Source organism: Triturus cristatus, chromosome 9 (genome assembly GCF_964204655.1).
Source record: "Triturus cristatus chromosome 9, aTriCri1.1, whole genome shotgun sequence".
Taxonomy (NCBI): Eukaryota; Metazoa; Chordata; class Amphibia; order Caudata; family Salamandridae; genus Triturus; species Triturus cristatus.
In genome coordinates, this window is record NC_140592.1 from 367,969,975 (window position 1) to 367,986,550 (window position 16,576).

The 16,576-nt window shown below is 44.3% G+C and overlaps 1 protein-coding gene across 2 annotated transcripts in view; it reads right to left on the bottom strand.

The window, feature by feature from the left end:
- Window positions 1–16,330, bottom strand: part of RRP9 (ribosomal RNA processing 9, U3 small nucleolar RNA binding protein) — a 153,736-nt gene extending 137,406 nt beyond the window's left edge. The window contains exon 1 of one of the 2 annotated variants that reach the window (XM_085625167.1): window positions 16,168–16,330. In XM_085625167.1, the coding sequence (XP_085481293.1) occupies window positions 16,168–16,263 (96 nt within the window). In that variant the 5' untranslated portion in view covers window positions 16,264–16,330. The remainder of the gene's footprint in view (window positions 1–16,167) is intronic. The other variant, XM_085625168.1, reaches the window with a different exon arrangement.
- Window positions 16,331–16,576: the final 246 nt, after the last annotated feature.

Consider the following 16,576-nt stretch of genomic DNA (forward strand, 5'->3'; position numbering starts at 1 on the left):
AAAAACGTATGGGCAAACTTGTATTAAAGTGTGAGGATTAAGGAAGCGGGTATGGCCAGACGTTGCGTAAATACGAAGACAAAGGATGTCCACAATAGTATTCAAAAAAAGGCCAAAGAGAGGTAACACCCACCTTTAACTTGTGAGGGCCTGAGCCTGGTGAGGTAGCCTGTCTGCTTTGTTTCACTCTTTTACCAAGGTTTTAGGAACTGTAAGACTCCTATCAACAACAGCAAGTGATGGATGATCTGTGGCTCAAAACGTAATCCCAAGTAGTAATTGTAATCATTCATTATTATTTAGACCGGACTAAACATTGATAATGTATCATTACAATTACTACTTGGGATTACGCTTTGATTTGTCCACAGATGAGTGCAAACATCCTTGTGTGTGAATATTAATCCAAAATGAGTAATGAATGCTAGCCACTAAAAAACATAAGTGTCTGTCCATCCCCTATTTCTCCTTGCTAATTTTCCAGATGTGGTCTGGATGAGATGCCCATAGATTCGCCAAACCAGCCAGGAGTGCACATCTGTTTGGTGGGAAGGGATAGCAAAAGATGCGGAGGAAGGAAGTAGGGGGGAAAAGCAAGAGTAAAAAGGATAGAGAAAGTTGGGAAGGGATAGCAAAAGATGGGGAGGAAGTAGGGAGCAAGGCAAGAGCAAAAAGAATAGAGAAAGTTGGGAAGGGATAGCAAGAGATGCTGAGGGGGAAGAAGTAGGGGGCAAGGAAAGAGTAAAAAGGTAAAGAAAGTTAGGAAGGGATAGCAAAAGATGGTGAGGAAGGTCAGTAGGGGGCAAGGCAAAAGTAAAAAAGATAGAAAAAGTTGGGAAGGATAGAGAAAGATGGTGAAGGGATGAATACAGAAAGGAGGTGGAGAATGGCCGCAAAAGAAGGAAGGGCGACTTGGATGCTACCAAGTACAAAAGGTTGTCTGTCTAATTCTGGCCTAATGTCCTTGGTGATGAAGTAGCCCCGACTTCCTGCACCCCCCACCCCAGGGACACTGCCTACAGCCTTTTGTGGGGCTGGAACGCTAAGAATAGCTGCCTGTGCTACTGGAAGAGATTAGAAACTTCCATCACGGGGAGGTGAGAAGGGGGCGATTACGGCATTGTGGGGAGAGCGAACACCGCAGGCATCTCGGACCCGCACACGTAGCATACCTCACAGCAGCCGGGGGCGTGCAGGGAGGGTGGGTGGAAACAGTGCTGAAGAGAAACAAAGCAACAGCGACAAAGAAAGGGCAACGGAGAGACAAACAGAGAAAGCAAAAGAAAGAAGGGAAATAGGTTAAAGGATAGGGAGAGAACAAAGAAACGGAGGAGGCAAAGGGCGGGAGGCAGACAAAGAAAGGTGGCAACAAAAAAAAAATGGGCAGGAGCTGCTTGGCGCCACCATCATTCTTACCTTGGGGTCCTGGAAATCCGTTCGCTGGCCAGCCATTTCAAAAAAGGAAAATTAAAAAATACAATTTGAACCAGGGAGGGGGGGTGCGGCAGCAACGGATGACGCGAGTGAAAGGGAGGAGCGTGTAGTTATAGTAGTGCGCACGAGAGACAATGAAACCCTCACTTCCATGAAGTGGGAAAAATAAAATTAAATAAAACCGGGAGGGGTGGAGCGGGAGGTGCAATGAACGAGCGGCGCAGAGAAGGGGTGCAGGATGTGAGGAGGAATGAGCAGGCTCCCTTTTCCTCCGCGGCATTTTGTGAAAGGGCAGTAAACAAAGTGCTGCACGGCATGTCTGTGCCTAGTGTGAAAGCCCGAAACCGGTCCTAGGATGCTTGTTTCCAGTCCAGGGAGGACCTGGCTTGGCAGTTCGGGCTGGACTGTTCCCATGGGGCACAGGGTCAAGACTGATTTGCATATGGCTGGGTTCAAACTGGAATGGCATGGTGAGCAAAAAAACGATGGATTTAGGCCCAGATCTCTGTACTGGGGTGAATGTATGACATTGTTCTGCATTCTGTCCATCAATTGTTGTTTTTGCTAGTGTGAAGTCGCAGCGCTGCACTTTGTGAAAGTGGAATTGAAATAAAGAGGTCAAAAAACGCCACAGGCAAGAAGCAACACGAGGTCTTCGATCGCTGAAAGTGAAATCGATACATATGAAAAGACGCCGTGCACGTGCACAATCTCCTGTCTGGGCAGGCACGGCAAACAGGAGACAGAGAGGGAACAAACATGCCTCCCTTGCAATCAAAAGCTAGCATTTTTGACGTTTGCCAATGGAAAGCATGGGTGGAGCTTCCACCCCGCTTTCGAAGCAAAACCGACAACAATAGCTCTCGCAAGTGAGCAGCACATGCGCTGCGTCGCTAGGCGAGACCTAATAAAGGGCCAATACTATGCGCTAACTTCTCCCAAGTAGCAATGGCGCACAGCTCCACTGTACATAAACAGCAGAACGTAGATAGACATGGAAAGTATTCCATTGATGTCCTAAAATTTTCTTTTGACTCCTAAAACAGGTAAGCTTTTCCATGTTGCTTAACGCCACTAAGGGCCTCCTTACCACGTCCCCGATATCACCCTGTAACTCCTTCCTACCCCATACAAGCGGTATTAACTGCTGGGAGGGAATTGGCGATAGAATTTACAGGGATTTCTAGTGCCACCCGGGGAGGGGAAGGGGGGGTGGGGGTCGCCTTAGAAATTAGGAATTACTTGGAAGGGGAATCACTAATTTGATTCCCTATTTTTCACCTTTAAACTCCCCCTGTTTTCAGCAGGCGGAGTCCAAGAGTGAGGGTTAAGGGGTAGTAAGAAGTCTACAGGATTCAGGAATCTGTACTATTAAGTGGTAGTAAGGGGCATTTAGGGTTCAGGGGATTGCAGCTTGAAAGTATAGTAAGGAATTTTTACATTTCAGGGAAGGCAGGGTTGGAGAGTAGTACAAAGTCTTAAGGTTCCCGGAAGGGTAGTGTTAATGAGTATTAAGAGTGTTGAGGGTATTTCTACTGGTGCAGACATTCTTTTCAGCATGTAGAACAATTCTGTTTTGCTCTCGCTTACATTAAACGGGTACCTCTGGTGCATTTACTGCTCTTAATTTTCTTACTGCAATGTAACATTTTTTTTAAATTATTAATTCATTCTTAGATCTTTTCAGGATCTTTACAGAGTGGCGTTGGCTTGATGTCAGATTGCTATAGTGCAGTGATTGTGAGACAGTGATGTACATCTCGAGATCTGTCACAGGGCCGCTCTTCAGGACTCTTGCTGTTCTCTATCTTGCAGACAGGTATAGGGTGGTTTCTGTCATCACCCTCCTCAGTGAGCATGAGACTGCACCCATCACTGAGCCCACCCCGCCCAAGCCCTCTTCAGCCAATCTTTGCCAACAGAAAGCAAAGTTTTACCTCGGTGAGGTTTGCGGTCTCGCAGCACCATAAATACAGGCTACGTCCTGCTATCCCCCAGCCTGCCAATGCCAGCGTCATTCAACAGACACCATCATTTGCGCCTGTGAAAACATTTCTAGTATCTGGGCAGAAGGTTTCTTGCAGGCAATAACATCCCAGGGTACAGTTCCAAGCTTCCAACTAAATGCAGGTGCTCAAACATTTCCCAGTGTTGACAGGATCTGTTCTCACTTGTATGATGGCTGTGAGACAAAAGGGTCATGTTTACCGAAATTATTGTATTTGTGGATGAACAATTTGTGGATGAACTTATAATGCGGTGATAATAGGATGCAGGACGGCAAAGGGAATGTCTACTTGTACTTTGGACAAAATAGACATTAAAACTGCTTGTCCCTGCCACCATTATGTCCCGAAAGTTGAGCGATACAAATCCCACAACCCTCTGGTAACAAGGGGTGTTTAGGGTTTACAAAAGAGTAGCATTTAGGGATAGTGAGTGTTTTAGGAATTGGTAAGGTTATGGGGTAGTAAGGGGTTGTTACGGTTCAGCAGAACTGTAATGTTAAGGAGTAGCAAGAAGTTTGCAGGGAATAGTAGCATAAGGGCGCAGTAAGGGACGTTTAAGGACACTGGAAATTATCATTGAAAATTACAGTGTATTAAATTATTTTAATGTCAAAAATTGAATCAAATTAAATATATTAGTAATTTAATATTTTAAAATAGCGGGGGAGTTATCAAAAACCAGTTTCTCTAGAGCCCATAAATCCTAAAACTGGGAATTAAAAAAAAAAAAAAAAAAAAAAACGAACACCATCCTCTCAAGGACCGCCATGATAAGGTAATCACTAAAGTTGATCATACAAATGGGTGCTGGTTAGACTGCAATACACCAACCTATTCCTTTTAACTAACTTGCTCCCATTGGTCATGCTGCCAGAGAAGAACAAACACCATCATTTTCTAATTATCTAGGAGACATAGTATTGCAGGGGCACGTGTTTGGCCTACTGATCAAGTGTTGCTGTAACAATAGTTATACTTAGTAAAGTACCCTGGTTCCTGCAACTTGATAGATAACTGCTGCTCTTGGAGGATAATCATTTTTTCTGTGGAAGCACAGATCTTCTGACCAATCAAAAAGTGCACTTCTGTCCACCAACATGTGGACAGAGCCAAAGCCCCTCTCTGGAGTACTCCTGAAAGCCCTTTTTTAGGCTTTAATTTATTTAATTGTAAATATTAGTTATATAGCGCTTAAAACCATTGACAAGACATTGAAGCGCTCTGCAGCATACTACTCCAGGAACCCAAGGTTAGAGGTAAGCAGTTAGTAAATTAGTTTTTAAAAAAAATCCCCTTCTTTGTGGATTAGTTGAGGTAAGTTTAAGTGATCATTGATATCCCAATCATTTACTGTAATAGTTTTGAAACGTATGGATTTATTGAACTGGATTAGTAAAAGTGGAGAAATGAATGCGTCATTGGAAGTTGTGGACATGTGCACCTGTTAGAAGGAGTCACTGGATAAAGGAGAGGAAGAGTTTTGAAAGAGTGTTTGGGAGTCCATGGTAGTCTGAGAGGTTCAGGATGAGTCAAAGTAGAGGTTATAGGCAGAGGTTGAAAAGTAAATTATTTTTTCTCTTTTATTCCCTCCTCCCCATAAGTACAAATATATAGAGACATACCCTTTTCTAAATATTCAGAAATATGTATGCATACAGACACAAACATTATTATGCAATATTATGTGCAAGGCGCAAATTCCACTATATAAATACCCATATGTATATACATGTAGTAATATTTACAAGCCTAGACATTCAGGTGTGTTCTTCAGAAAAAAACATTATGCAGGTCTTCCTATAACTTTAACAGCACAATCACTATACAAAGTACAAATCAAAATATCTCCACATAAGTACATATTCATAACGATGGGTCTGCATAGACATACACATGCATGTAAAGTAGTAAATATACATGCATACTACGTACAGTAGAGAAAAATATATAATTGTGAAATATTTTTAAAAATTAATGTAATAGTTGAATATAATTTTGTTAGATAATGTTTTAAATTATAGTTTTTCCATCCTGTGCATACTATCGCTATAGGTTTCTTTTGTGGAGAGTATCATGTTCACGTAGGGAGACCCAAGTCTTGACTAACCTTATGAAGCCGAGATTGTGGTCACTGAATATTATGTTTTGGAGCATCGAATTCCATAATTGACTAGAGAAAGATGTTTCACCCAGTCAAGAGTGAAAGCACTTTGTTGTATGCATTAAGTGATGCGATTTCTTTCCTGAAGAAACGTGGTTCTTTCCCATGCATTACTTTGTGGCTGATACAAAGTAGCTTAAAGGTGAATTGTCTAGCAACTGGTAACCAATGTTGGGCCCTCAAGGGAGAGGAGATATGTGCTTAAGGCTTTACATGTAGAAATAGTACGGCAGCAGAGTTCTGAATTCTCTGAAATCTCCTCATAGATGTCAGAATAGATCCGTGATATAGGCCGAACCAATTATCTCTTGCCCTATCAAAATTTAATGGGACAAGAGGGATAGTTGCTACGACCTTCTGAGGGAATCCTGGGTATAGGAAAACGTGAAGGGTTTTTCATTATAAGAAAGTATGATCTGGCTACCTTAATCACTTGGGCATTCATGGGCAGCCTGGAGCCCATGGTAATTCTCAGGTTTCTTAACTCCTTGGATATTTAAGGTGGTGGTCTCAGGTCACTAGGCCAGTCACAGAGAGAGACATTGGACTGGAAAACCTATCAGGTAATTACTTCTGTTTTGGATGCATTCAATTTGAGGTGACTCCAGGTCATCCCCTGATCAACAGCCTGGATGCAACTGAAGATTAGGTTGTTTTCAATGTCCTTGGGGCTTTCCAATTTAAGACCTTGCTGTGTGTCATCCGTTTAATTATAGCAGGTGAACAGAAAAATCAATTGATTATTTTTGGTAATTATTTCATGTACATGTTAAAGAGAATGGATGAGATGAGAGTGCATTGAGGGACCCCTGCTTTCATGCTGTAGCATTTAGATGAGAGGAGGAATATGGATGACATTTGTTCTAGTCGATAAGTAGGATGCGATTAAAGGGAGGCCGATACCCTGTATATCTGCTTTGTCAAGTCTTTGGATTAGTGTGTAATGATTAACTGTATTGAAGGCAGCTGTAAATTTCTTAAGAAGCACAGCAGCAACCCCATACTGTTCTACTGTGTTATTTAGGCCATCCCGGATGGCGATAATGGCAGATTCAGTGTCTCTTCCTGAATAGAATAGTGTTTGGAAGTCGGAAGATCTGCAGTTTTCTTCAATTAATTTTGACATTTGGATAAAGGATGCTCCTTGCCCAGGAGTGGTCTGTTTGCTAAAGATAAGTAGATGTTGGGGGGGGGGGGGTGTCTTGAGGGTCCAGGTTTTTTTCTCCTTTTCTTTAAATAATGGGGGGGTGTGTCTTCTTTTTACTTCTGCTTTAGAGATTTGTTTTTCCTCAAATGACGGTGAAACTGCCCCCTCTTTTGCCTACTTTGCGTCAAAGTTTGATAGCCTGGTAAGACAGCTTTGTGCAATACTGCTGCGATGTCTTTCCCCAGCCATGATTCGGTTATGAAGATTAAGTCAGGTTCTGTATCTGTCAATAAGTATAACATGCGATACATCGTTTTTGAAATAGTAATGCACAGACGTTTGATAATTTCTTTTAGAAAAATTGCAGAGTTAAGCCATAGTTCTGATTTGGTGCAGTATACCCCACTGTTAAGGTGACCATTTGCCTGAAAAGGCATCCCGACTCCTGCACTAAGAATGTGAGAATTTAACAGATGCCTAGCCGCTCTTCTACGATGCTTAAATTAATGAAAACTGTACCATTTATTAATGATGGTTTTTATAGAGAAACATAACACCCCATAAAAATGCATTAGTGCCAGAAAGCAATACTTGGAGAATAAACAATCTAGACAGCACAAGTCAGAGTCTCGACATAGACAACCACCTATAATTGGAAGCCAGCGAGCTGCTCTGCTTGAAAGTGCAATATGGTTATCCTTATTCAGTTTAACCAATGTTTGCACAGTCATGGTTTTAAAGTGCTGTCATCTATTTAACAGATGTTCGTGGTAGCCAAATACAAGCTAGCATAGTCTATACAGAACACTACAGTATCTTACCTAGAGTGATTACTATCATTAGTCCATCCAGATAACTACAGCTCTACATGGCATATCAAGGTAGAACTGGATAAAAAGGCGAAAGTGAGCCCAAAAAGAGGGAATGGTTATCATCTGACAATCCGCAGGTATACAGCACACTCATTGGTGAAAATTGCATTTTCTTTGTGGTTTGGCACATTGGATTAGAATACCCTGGCTTTCTCCTACACTTTCATTGATCTGTCGGAATTAAGGAATCTCACGGACAGATGGGGCAGAGGATTCACAGTGATAACCTACACTATCTTTGGATGTACATGGGGTGAGGCTGACCCGTGTGACAAACCCAACTAGTGGTCTGCACCTCTACTTCATGCTTAAGAAAACTGAACTGTGAATACCGTATTTCCCATTCCATGCACCAAACCTCGGGTGAAACAACTGAGGCTTTCAGCATTCATCTGAATACTGACAACAAGAACTTTACATGGGAAAAATTAAACAGTGCTTAAATAGCAGATCAAAACAAGATGTGAGCATCCTCACCATCTCCTCTCAAGACACTTCAAGTTCCCTGTTGTGCGTTCCTGGAATTCATGTCTTTGAATATTGGCCCCAGCCATGAGCAGATCTAGCATATGCACAAATGGCTAAGCCTACATTTGATAGAGTCCAGTCCTGGATCGGGGATGGCACACCAAGCGTGCCCTCCACTGTGGCAGAGGACTACAGTCCTCATCATGGGTTTGTGCATGTAATGTGGTGGTGGCAGCTTAATGTGTTTGAGCACTATTAGCATGACCAGACCTTTTTAAATCGGTGTCACAAGAGTCAATTCCTTCTGGTCCACTCATGTACTGTTCTTCAAGGCTACCAATAAACCTGAATCCTAGTGAAAGATCTAGAGTGCTTGGAAAGGTGTATGTTGTGTGTGTGGTGAGCATGGTAGACACAGAACGACTGAGTGAACCAGAGTGGCACGGGCTTGCTGGTTCCATTTTGAAAGCCTCTGGCCTGTTTATGTACACAAGGCAGAGGGGCTGTCACCTGCCCAGACAGTGAAAACGTATTGTTGACATTCCAGAGGCTGGAGGGAGGGTACCGAGCCATCACTTGGAATCTGATCTTGAGAAAAAGATTTCCCTGTCCTGGAAAGCAGTGAGAGTCCTGATGGAAGAAGGGAGATGGAGTAGCTGAATGCTAGCGTGGACAGTAGGCCTTGGGTGCAGCAGGCCAACCAGAGACTTGCGAACAAACAGCCTAACTGGCCTGCTCCAAACTTAAATCCGGCCTGGACAGTGAAGCAGAGGATTCGCAGCATTGCTGAAGTGTACCGAAGAAGAGCCACCCACAGGCCCTCCAACTGCAGCCGTGGTGTTGGTCTACGTATGCCCGAACGGTCTGCAGTGCTAACAAATCCTGACCGGTTCTCCACGTAGCTGTGGCACATTCCCACTTGTGTCAGAGTGGTCTGCTCCTTAGAAGAAACGTCAGAAGTTTTGGCACTCACCCAATTGTGTCGAAGTGACCTAGACTATGGCTAGCTCTTGGTACTTGTCATTTGTGTGCTTACACACTACTGCGCAGGAAATGAAAGTTGCTACTCTGAAACACTTGCAAGTGTGCTGAAGCAACTGAGTGGCAGCCAGTGTCACTATCCTGAAAAGGCTAGATCGGTCCAGCCTCGGCTGCTCAACTGCACCTCAAAGCAACCCCATCGCCAACCCTAAACTGGATCCTGAAAGTGGACTGCATCTGCACTTTGTTCCAGGGAGGCCCAAATGACTTGCCCCCAGATCACCCATCCAGAAGAAGGAAGCCTGAAGGCGATCGTAGAGCCCACGTGCAATCCACACCTGCATGCTAGAAGAAGAGCAGCCGCCTGGATTAGCCACGGCCAGCAAACCTACTCCCCATCGAAGGAGGAACATGGACTGAAGAGCGGGGTTAGATCTCAGGACTGCCGCAACCCAAAAATCAGGGAGCAAGAATGAGAACTATTACTTTCAAAGACTGACAAAGAGGGAAAACAACTGCATTTGCACCACTTCCCACAGAGCAACACTACAGTAAAGTGGGGAAAGGTGTAAGGGGATAGAGTGAGCAAGGGGAAAGGCTTACCTGGGAATAAAAGCCTCACGCACGTAACAGTAAGTGAGACTTTTTGTGTTAGTTATACACCACAAAAACTCAATGCTGCAAACTAAGTTTCCTTTTATTAGGAAAAAGCACCAGCTTGGCCAATAACAATGTGTTGTTCGATATCTCCCATTTCCCAGATGCTAGAAGCTAGCAGGTGGTCAAGGCTTCCCAGGGAAAAACAGTGTGCTCACAGTACACGACAAAAATACAAAGCTAGATATGGCCATTAAAAAAAAATTAAGTTGTTGGTCCATTCTTAGTGTACACTAGGTGACCATCAACAATGACCAAAGATGGATTTTCAAAACTGCTTGGAACATTAAACTCAGCCTAATCACAATCAAAATATCGACAGGCGAGTTGACAAATTAACCTTCATATACCCTTTTCACATGATGCTGCCACACAAGAAGCATGAAGGAAGGCTCTATGCTGCTGAAGTGGGCTCTCACGCAGAATGTCTGCTGAAAGTCTAGTCTGTCATCGAGATGTGCTTTCTGTCAGTTGTACAACACCTGGTCTCACGGACTGCTTTGCCGACCAGAACGAACATTGAGAATTTTTGGGGAATTATGGGTGGCCACAGTTTCACAAACGATGGAGCACGAAATATGCAACTGCAGCAGAATATTCTTCAACTAGTGCCTGGACTTGTCCCATGGTTATCCCAGATGGTTTCTGTGCCCACAATATTTTCTGGTGGCAGGTTAGATCCCGCGCAGAGACCGCAGCCCAACCATGCAATCCAATGCACGGCCACTTTGCTCTCTACATCCCGGCCATGATGTGTCAACTCAGTGGGGCGCATTTATTTTCTATGCATGATCTGAACAAAGGTTGTAACCAGCAAGGTCGAAAGGCATACTCACTGAATATTTCAAATTTCACCATGTATGTAGGTTGTAGTAGAGATATGGGTGACTGAATTTTGGTCTGTTCTCAGGGAAATCAAAAAGATAATCAGTCAGGTTCCATCGAAAATATTTAAACTGCATTAACAACGTCTTGGTGTTTGGGAAGACTCAGCAGGAACAAAGTACTTTTTGGTCTGTGGTACACTTGTCATGGTGAATCTTACTCTTAAAGTGAAGCGTACATACTGCAAATCCTTGATAAAATTCTAGAGGCCTCATTTTCAAAAATGAAATGCAACTAGGTCCAGCAAACACTGAAGCCTTTACCCTAGTGCAAGCACCAACACGCAACAGGTTTTCACTCACTCACAAGAATTACCTTCATTCAGGAGTTTGTCTATATCAGTACCCTTTAATTACACTCCACGAAAAATAGTATGTATGCAAGGCCTGGAGTATAAACAGCTTGATGCCATCATACACTACATTGCGGAAGCATATCACAAGGCCTACCACATCCCACGTTTCAGACTGAACTTGAGGTGAATATCAGTCCATGGGCTATGCATGCCCAGCACAAACAAGACCACCAACTTGCTGAGCACTTTGTTTTATCTGCTAACTTGAACGTGACTGCGCCTGAGAAGCTTACTCTCAGGCTAAAAAAAGAGTACCCAGAAGAGGTTTGGGCATGTGAGCACTTTCACCTTCCTGGACAGTAAGAACTTAATTGTTCTATGAGCTAATCAAGTACTGTAGTAAGCTGGCTCTGTATATACTATACCAAATTAAAGAATGTGCACAGAGTCCAGTGGATCCACAGAGGCTTAAGTAGATTATACTTAAATTTCTATTTGTGGTAGTATAGTCAAGCAGTTAGGCCTATCAAAGGGCTGCGTTAATCATTTGTTGTACACACTCAGGCAAGGAATGATTACACACACTCAAAGACTGAATCCAAGACCAATTGTTTAGTATAAAATATATAACTATGTTTTATTTTAGAAAAAAAGAGGAACTCAGTTGCAGGTAGGTAACAGTTTCAATACTTTTTACGCTGCAGTAGAAACTGATTTGCAAGGCAGTTAGAATGCTTTACAGTTATAGAAATAATTTTGTATTGTGAATCAGAAACAGTAGAATTTTGCAATTGCAAAAGATGGACAGGCAAATGTAACTGGAGAAAATGCAATCCAATGTGAGGAAAACAGGTACATGCTTAACAGGTAAGTACATGACTTAGACAAGAGGAGCAGGTTGCAGGTAGGTACCTGTGGTTTTAGGGCACAGGACCTAGGAGTTAAGGTGAGCACAGAGGGGTGGCCACAAGGCAGCACCAAGGCTACACCACAAGTGGCACAGGGGTTGCCCGGTGCAAATCAACGATGGACACCCAAATGCTCTTCAATGGAGAATCTCTATCGCACAAAGTTGCTGCAGGCTCAGACCAGGAGGCTGGATGTAGGTGACCACTGGCTGGACAGTTAAGTTGGGATGCAGGGCAAGGCCTGGGCACCATCGGCTGGGCTCCCCAAGGTCAGGGGCGGAGGATGCAGGGGTGCCTTTTGGTGTCGGAGGTTTGCTAACAGAGCTGGAGGTGGTCAGGGGGACCCTTCGTGTTGCGGATGCTGGAGACTTTGTGGGGTCAAGGAGGGGTCAGCCACCGATGGGAGTCAAGGTCTGGATCGCTGGGGAGACGTCACAGGACAGATAAGCCAATTAGACTCGGGTGTGGGCGTCAGGTGCAGAGTGGGCAAGGGTCGCGGATCTGCAGTCATTGAGGTTGGAGGTTTCTGGACACAGCCGCTGTCTGGTCTTTGTTGAAGAGTGTCAGTCTTACTGGGGTTCTTGGAAGTCGCTGGCCACAGGACAGGCTCCGTCGTCTTCGCAGAGTCTTGGAGCAGGAGACAGGCCAGTAGGGCTGAGGCCAAATCAGTAGTCTTCTTCCAGACTCTGCTGCACGGCGTCTTCCTTCATCCTTTTCTTAGGTTGCACAAATCCGAAGATAAAGGTTTAGGGGTGCCCCTAAATACTGAGTTTAGGAATGTTACAGGTACTGGTAGCTGGTATTTAATGAGCTACTTGCCTGTTAGGCTAACTAGACCCCAAGTATGTCCCTTCCCTTTGGGGAGGGGGCATCCCCTAGCCTGACTTAGTAGAATCCATCTATTCAAGATGAAGGATTTCCTAAGGAGGGGGGGGGGGGGGGGGGGACACCTTGTTCCATGGCACCTTAAAGGTGGTCCTGGCAGAGAGGAGACACTTCTCCCGACTACTAATTTTCCCGCCAAAAGTGGGGCTCGGTCGCGGGGGGTGGGGGGGGCGGGCGAGCAATCTCCACTAGCTGGAGCTGGCCTGGCCAGCGTAACAAAGGACAGGAAGCCTTTGAGGCTCACCACCCTGAATGCTGTTCTTGCTTGGAGGTAAGTGAGAATCATCTCCACCCCAAGCAGGCTGTGTTGCTGACTCCAGAGAGAATAAAGGCTCCCACCTCAGGAGATCAGAAACATGACTGTGTGTGGCAGGCTGGTGCAGACCAATCAGCTGCACACCAGAGAGTTGGTTGTTTTTTCAGGGGGCATCTCTAAGATGCCCTCTGAGGGCATTTTGTAATAAATCCAACACTGGCAACAGTGTGGATTTATTATGCTGAGGAGTTTGATATCAAACTCCTTAGCATTCAGTGAAGCCATCATGGAGCTGTGGAGTTCGTTATGACAAACTCCCAGCCCATGTACTCAATATGGCTCCACTGCACTTACAGTGTATGAATGGGCACAGACACTGTAGGGGCATATTGCTCATGTATCTAGGACATCACCTGTGGTATGGTGCACCCTGTCTTAGGGTTGTGAGGTCTGCTAGAGGGGTGACATACCTATGTCACAGGAAGTGTTTTTTGGGCATGACATGTGTGCCAAGTTGACTCATGTTAAACACACAGTCTGCTATGTTCATGTGCTTGGTGAGGGGGGGGGGGGGGTCACTGAGGGTGGCACAATACAAGCTGCAGCCTTTAGAGACCCTTGGTACCATTTACAAGGAACTTACATGTGGTCCAGAGGTGTACCAATTATGGAAACAAAGATACAGTTTTAAGAAAGAACACAGTCACTGGGAACCTGATTGGCTTGGACCCAGTGCACACTCAGTCAAAGTGCATCAGAAATCTGGCAAACAGTGGGAAGGAGGGGGGTTACTGCAACAGAAACCCACCTTCCTAGAGTACCAATTTCTATCTTTAGGAACCTAAAACCCCAATCGGTGTCCCCAATGGGGAAATTGGTCTTGCGATTAGAGACTATAGATTTCACTCATTCACAGACCGGGGGAAAGACAGCAGGCCAGCTGCTTTGAGATTTCTTCTGCCACACACAACATTGAGACCTCTGATAGCTGAGAAACACGTTCACTGGGACTCTCTCGATAACTCTCCGTGATAGAGAACCCGAGACTGCACGAAGAGGCCACAAATACAGCAGTATAGAGGGGGGTTAAAGTATCAGCATGTTCATAGAGAGTTAACGTGCCACGAAGAGGCAGACTGACGTTCGTGCACTGAGGAACCGAGTCATTAATAACATAACAGATCTGATAAAGATTCAACCACTTCTTTTGTGGCATCGCATATGGTCGACCAATGAAACAACACTCTGCCGGGAATTCATCAAGGATTGTATATCTCTTGACAAAGCCCGAAAGATCAGCTGGATAGCGTATGTAAGTAAATTCTTTAGTGACCTCGGCATGTCACAATACTAATCCTCCCCTCCTTCAATTGCAATAATACAGAGGAAGCGCTTTAAAAAGGCATGCCTGGCTCACTTAGAATCTCTTCGACTATCCAGCGAGGTCTCTAAACCCATTCTTCAACACTCCCTACAAATTCAAACATCGATGATGGTTCAGCCCCATTTAACTTTTAATTTCTGGGGCTATGAAAGTTTGCTGTTAACTAGGCTTAGATTAAATATTTTCCACCACTTGGTTACTTTCCCCAAGAAGAATACCTGGGAAAAATTCTCAGCCTTGTCCTTGCGACGACAGTTCCCCCCCAATCAACGATCCACATAACTATTTATCAAATTTTACCAAGATATGAGGAAACAGTGGCTCGTTCCAATCTTGAAAGTTATGGGTCTACGTAGGTGTCGCCCAGTATTTCTCGCCCTTCTGTGTTTAGACGCTGAACCTTATGCTAAATCGATAGCAATTTTCTTGAAATTGGTTGTCAAGCATAGGCGGAACTTGGAGTAAGAATGAGATCCATTTTTTTTCGAGATGAACGATGGCCTTTCGACTGTTGAGGTTTTAGAATCTGCTGCCTCTGTAATAGGCCTTTGATATTTCTTGTTTTTAGAAGTATACTATCCTCCTATTGTTGTAGCTTGCAAAATTGGAGTTAAGACTACTTCGCTATTGGAGGTTCGGTTTATTGAGGAAAATTTTAATCGGTTCCTTTTTTTTATAATTGTATTATACTGTGCTTTTATGGATGTTTTCTCAACAACCGAATAAAGCTTGATTTGATTTTGAGTCATCAATGGAGCGCATGGAGACCACAAAATATATCATACAAACAAAACAGTTTTTGAAACACATGTTCAGGTTATCACTCGTGGACAAAAGAGTGGGAGAAATTTTCAGCGCGTCATGTCAGCCAAACTCAGATCAAATGCAGCTCACCTGAACCCCCAACTGATATTTCGACACTTGCAAGGCGTATTTGGGGTTCTATTGGCAAATGAACACCTACTGTCAATCATGAACCTGTTCTCCAGGAGCTTAGGATTCACGGATGTGTTCAATCCCTTAGTAAAAGTTATCTTTGCAGAATTCAACAAGATTTTATCCACACGAACTTACTGGCTGGAGTTGTTATATCAAGCAAAGGGCCATTTTTCAATGCGAGTAGTTCCTGAAATTCCCAACCATGATCTTCCGTCATGTGACAGGTACTAATCTCCGCAAATAAGGGGGGGGGGGCAAGCATGGAGGAACGTTTCATGTGCCCGCTGAAGAAATGCATTCAGGTAGGACAGCTCGCTCATTAGAAGACCCTATGCCCCCCGAGTGTTTGCAGAGACATCTCTCAAAACACCAAACTCCTAGAACCTGAGGCAACATTATGCAACATACTCATCACTAGTAACCACTTAAAGTGCAATAACCCCGCACTACTTTCTGCTAAAGCCAAGGGGAGAGCGAGTGGTCACATGCGTTCAGTGTCCGCGACAGCGCGGCACCGGGAGCGAACAAAAATGAAACGGCTGCGGGAGATACAAGTGTATCCGACTCCCTTAACATGTATCTGTCTTTCGAAATTTCCAAAAAATTAACAACTTCGATACCGCCAAGAAGCCCAGTGTCATACATAACACGTCACACTCTGTCGTTTAAGAAGCATCCCTCTGCATGATGGACGCGTAGTGTCCATTTCCCTTTAACACAGAGGGCTGTCGGCTATACAGGATCCTAAATATGCCAGATAACCATACCGTGCAACATACTGCAACGCTCACCATATGTGGCAGAGAAACGATATATATATATATTTTTTTTAGGAGGAACACCAAGGGGGTAGTGGGGCGGCGAGAGACTCTACCATCCTTCTTACCTTCTTGCGTCTCTTTCCACCCCCTCCACCGGCTGCAGCTCCGGTCCCGGTTCCGGGCGCTCGAACGGGTTTCTTCTTCAAAAAAAACGAAGACATGCTGCTTTGCTAGCTGTAATGCACATGCGCAATTTACACGTGCAAGGTTCAACCATGGGCTCGCCTAACTTCGACACTGTTAGAAATAGAAACAGAGGAAAGGACAACCTGCCCGAGTGGCAAGCACGAAACTTACGGCCATGTTGAACTGGTGAAACATCACATATGCCAAGGGTGGCACTTCTTGTTATAATCACCAAGAGAATCAAATGTGTCCAATATTCGACCGTGAATTCAGACCAACTAACTGAAATTACAAAAATATGCCTGGAGAGGGACATATGTTATCTATATAAAATAAACGAAGCATCCA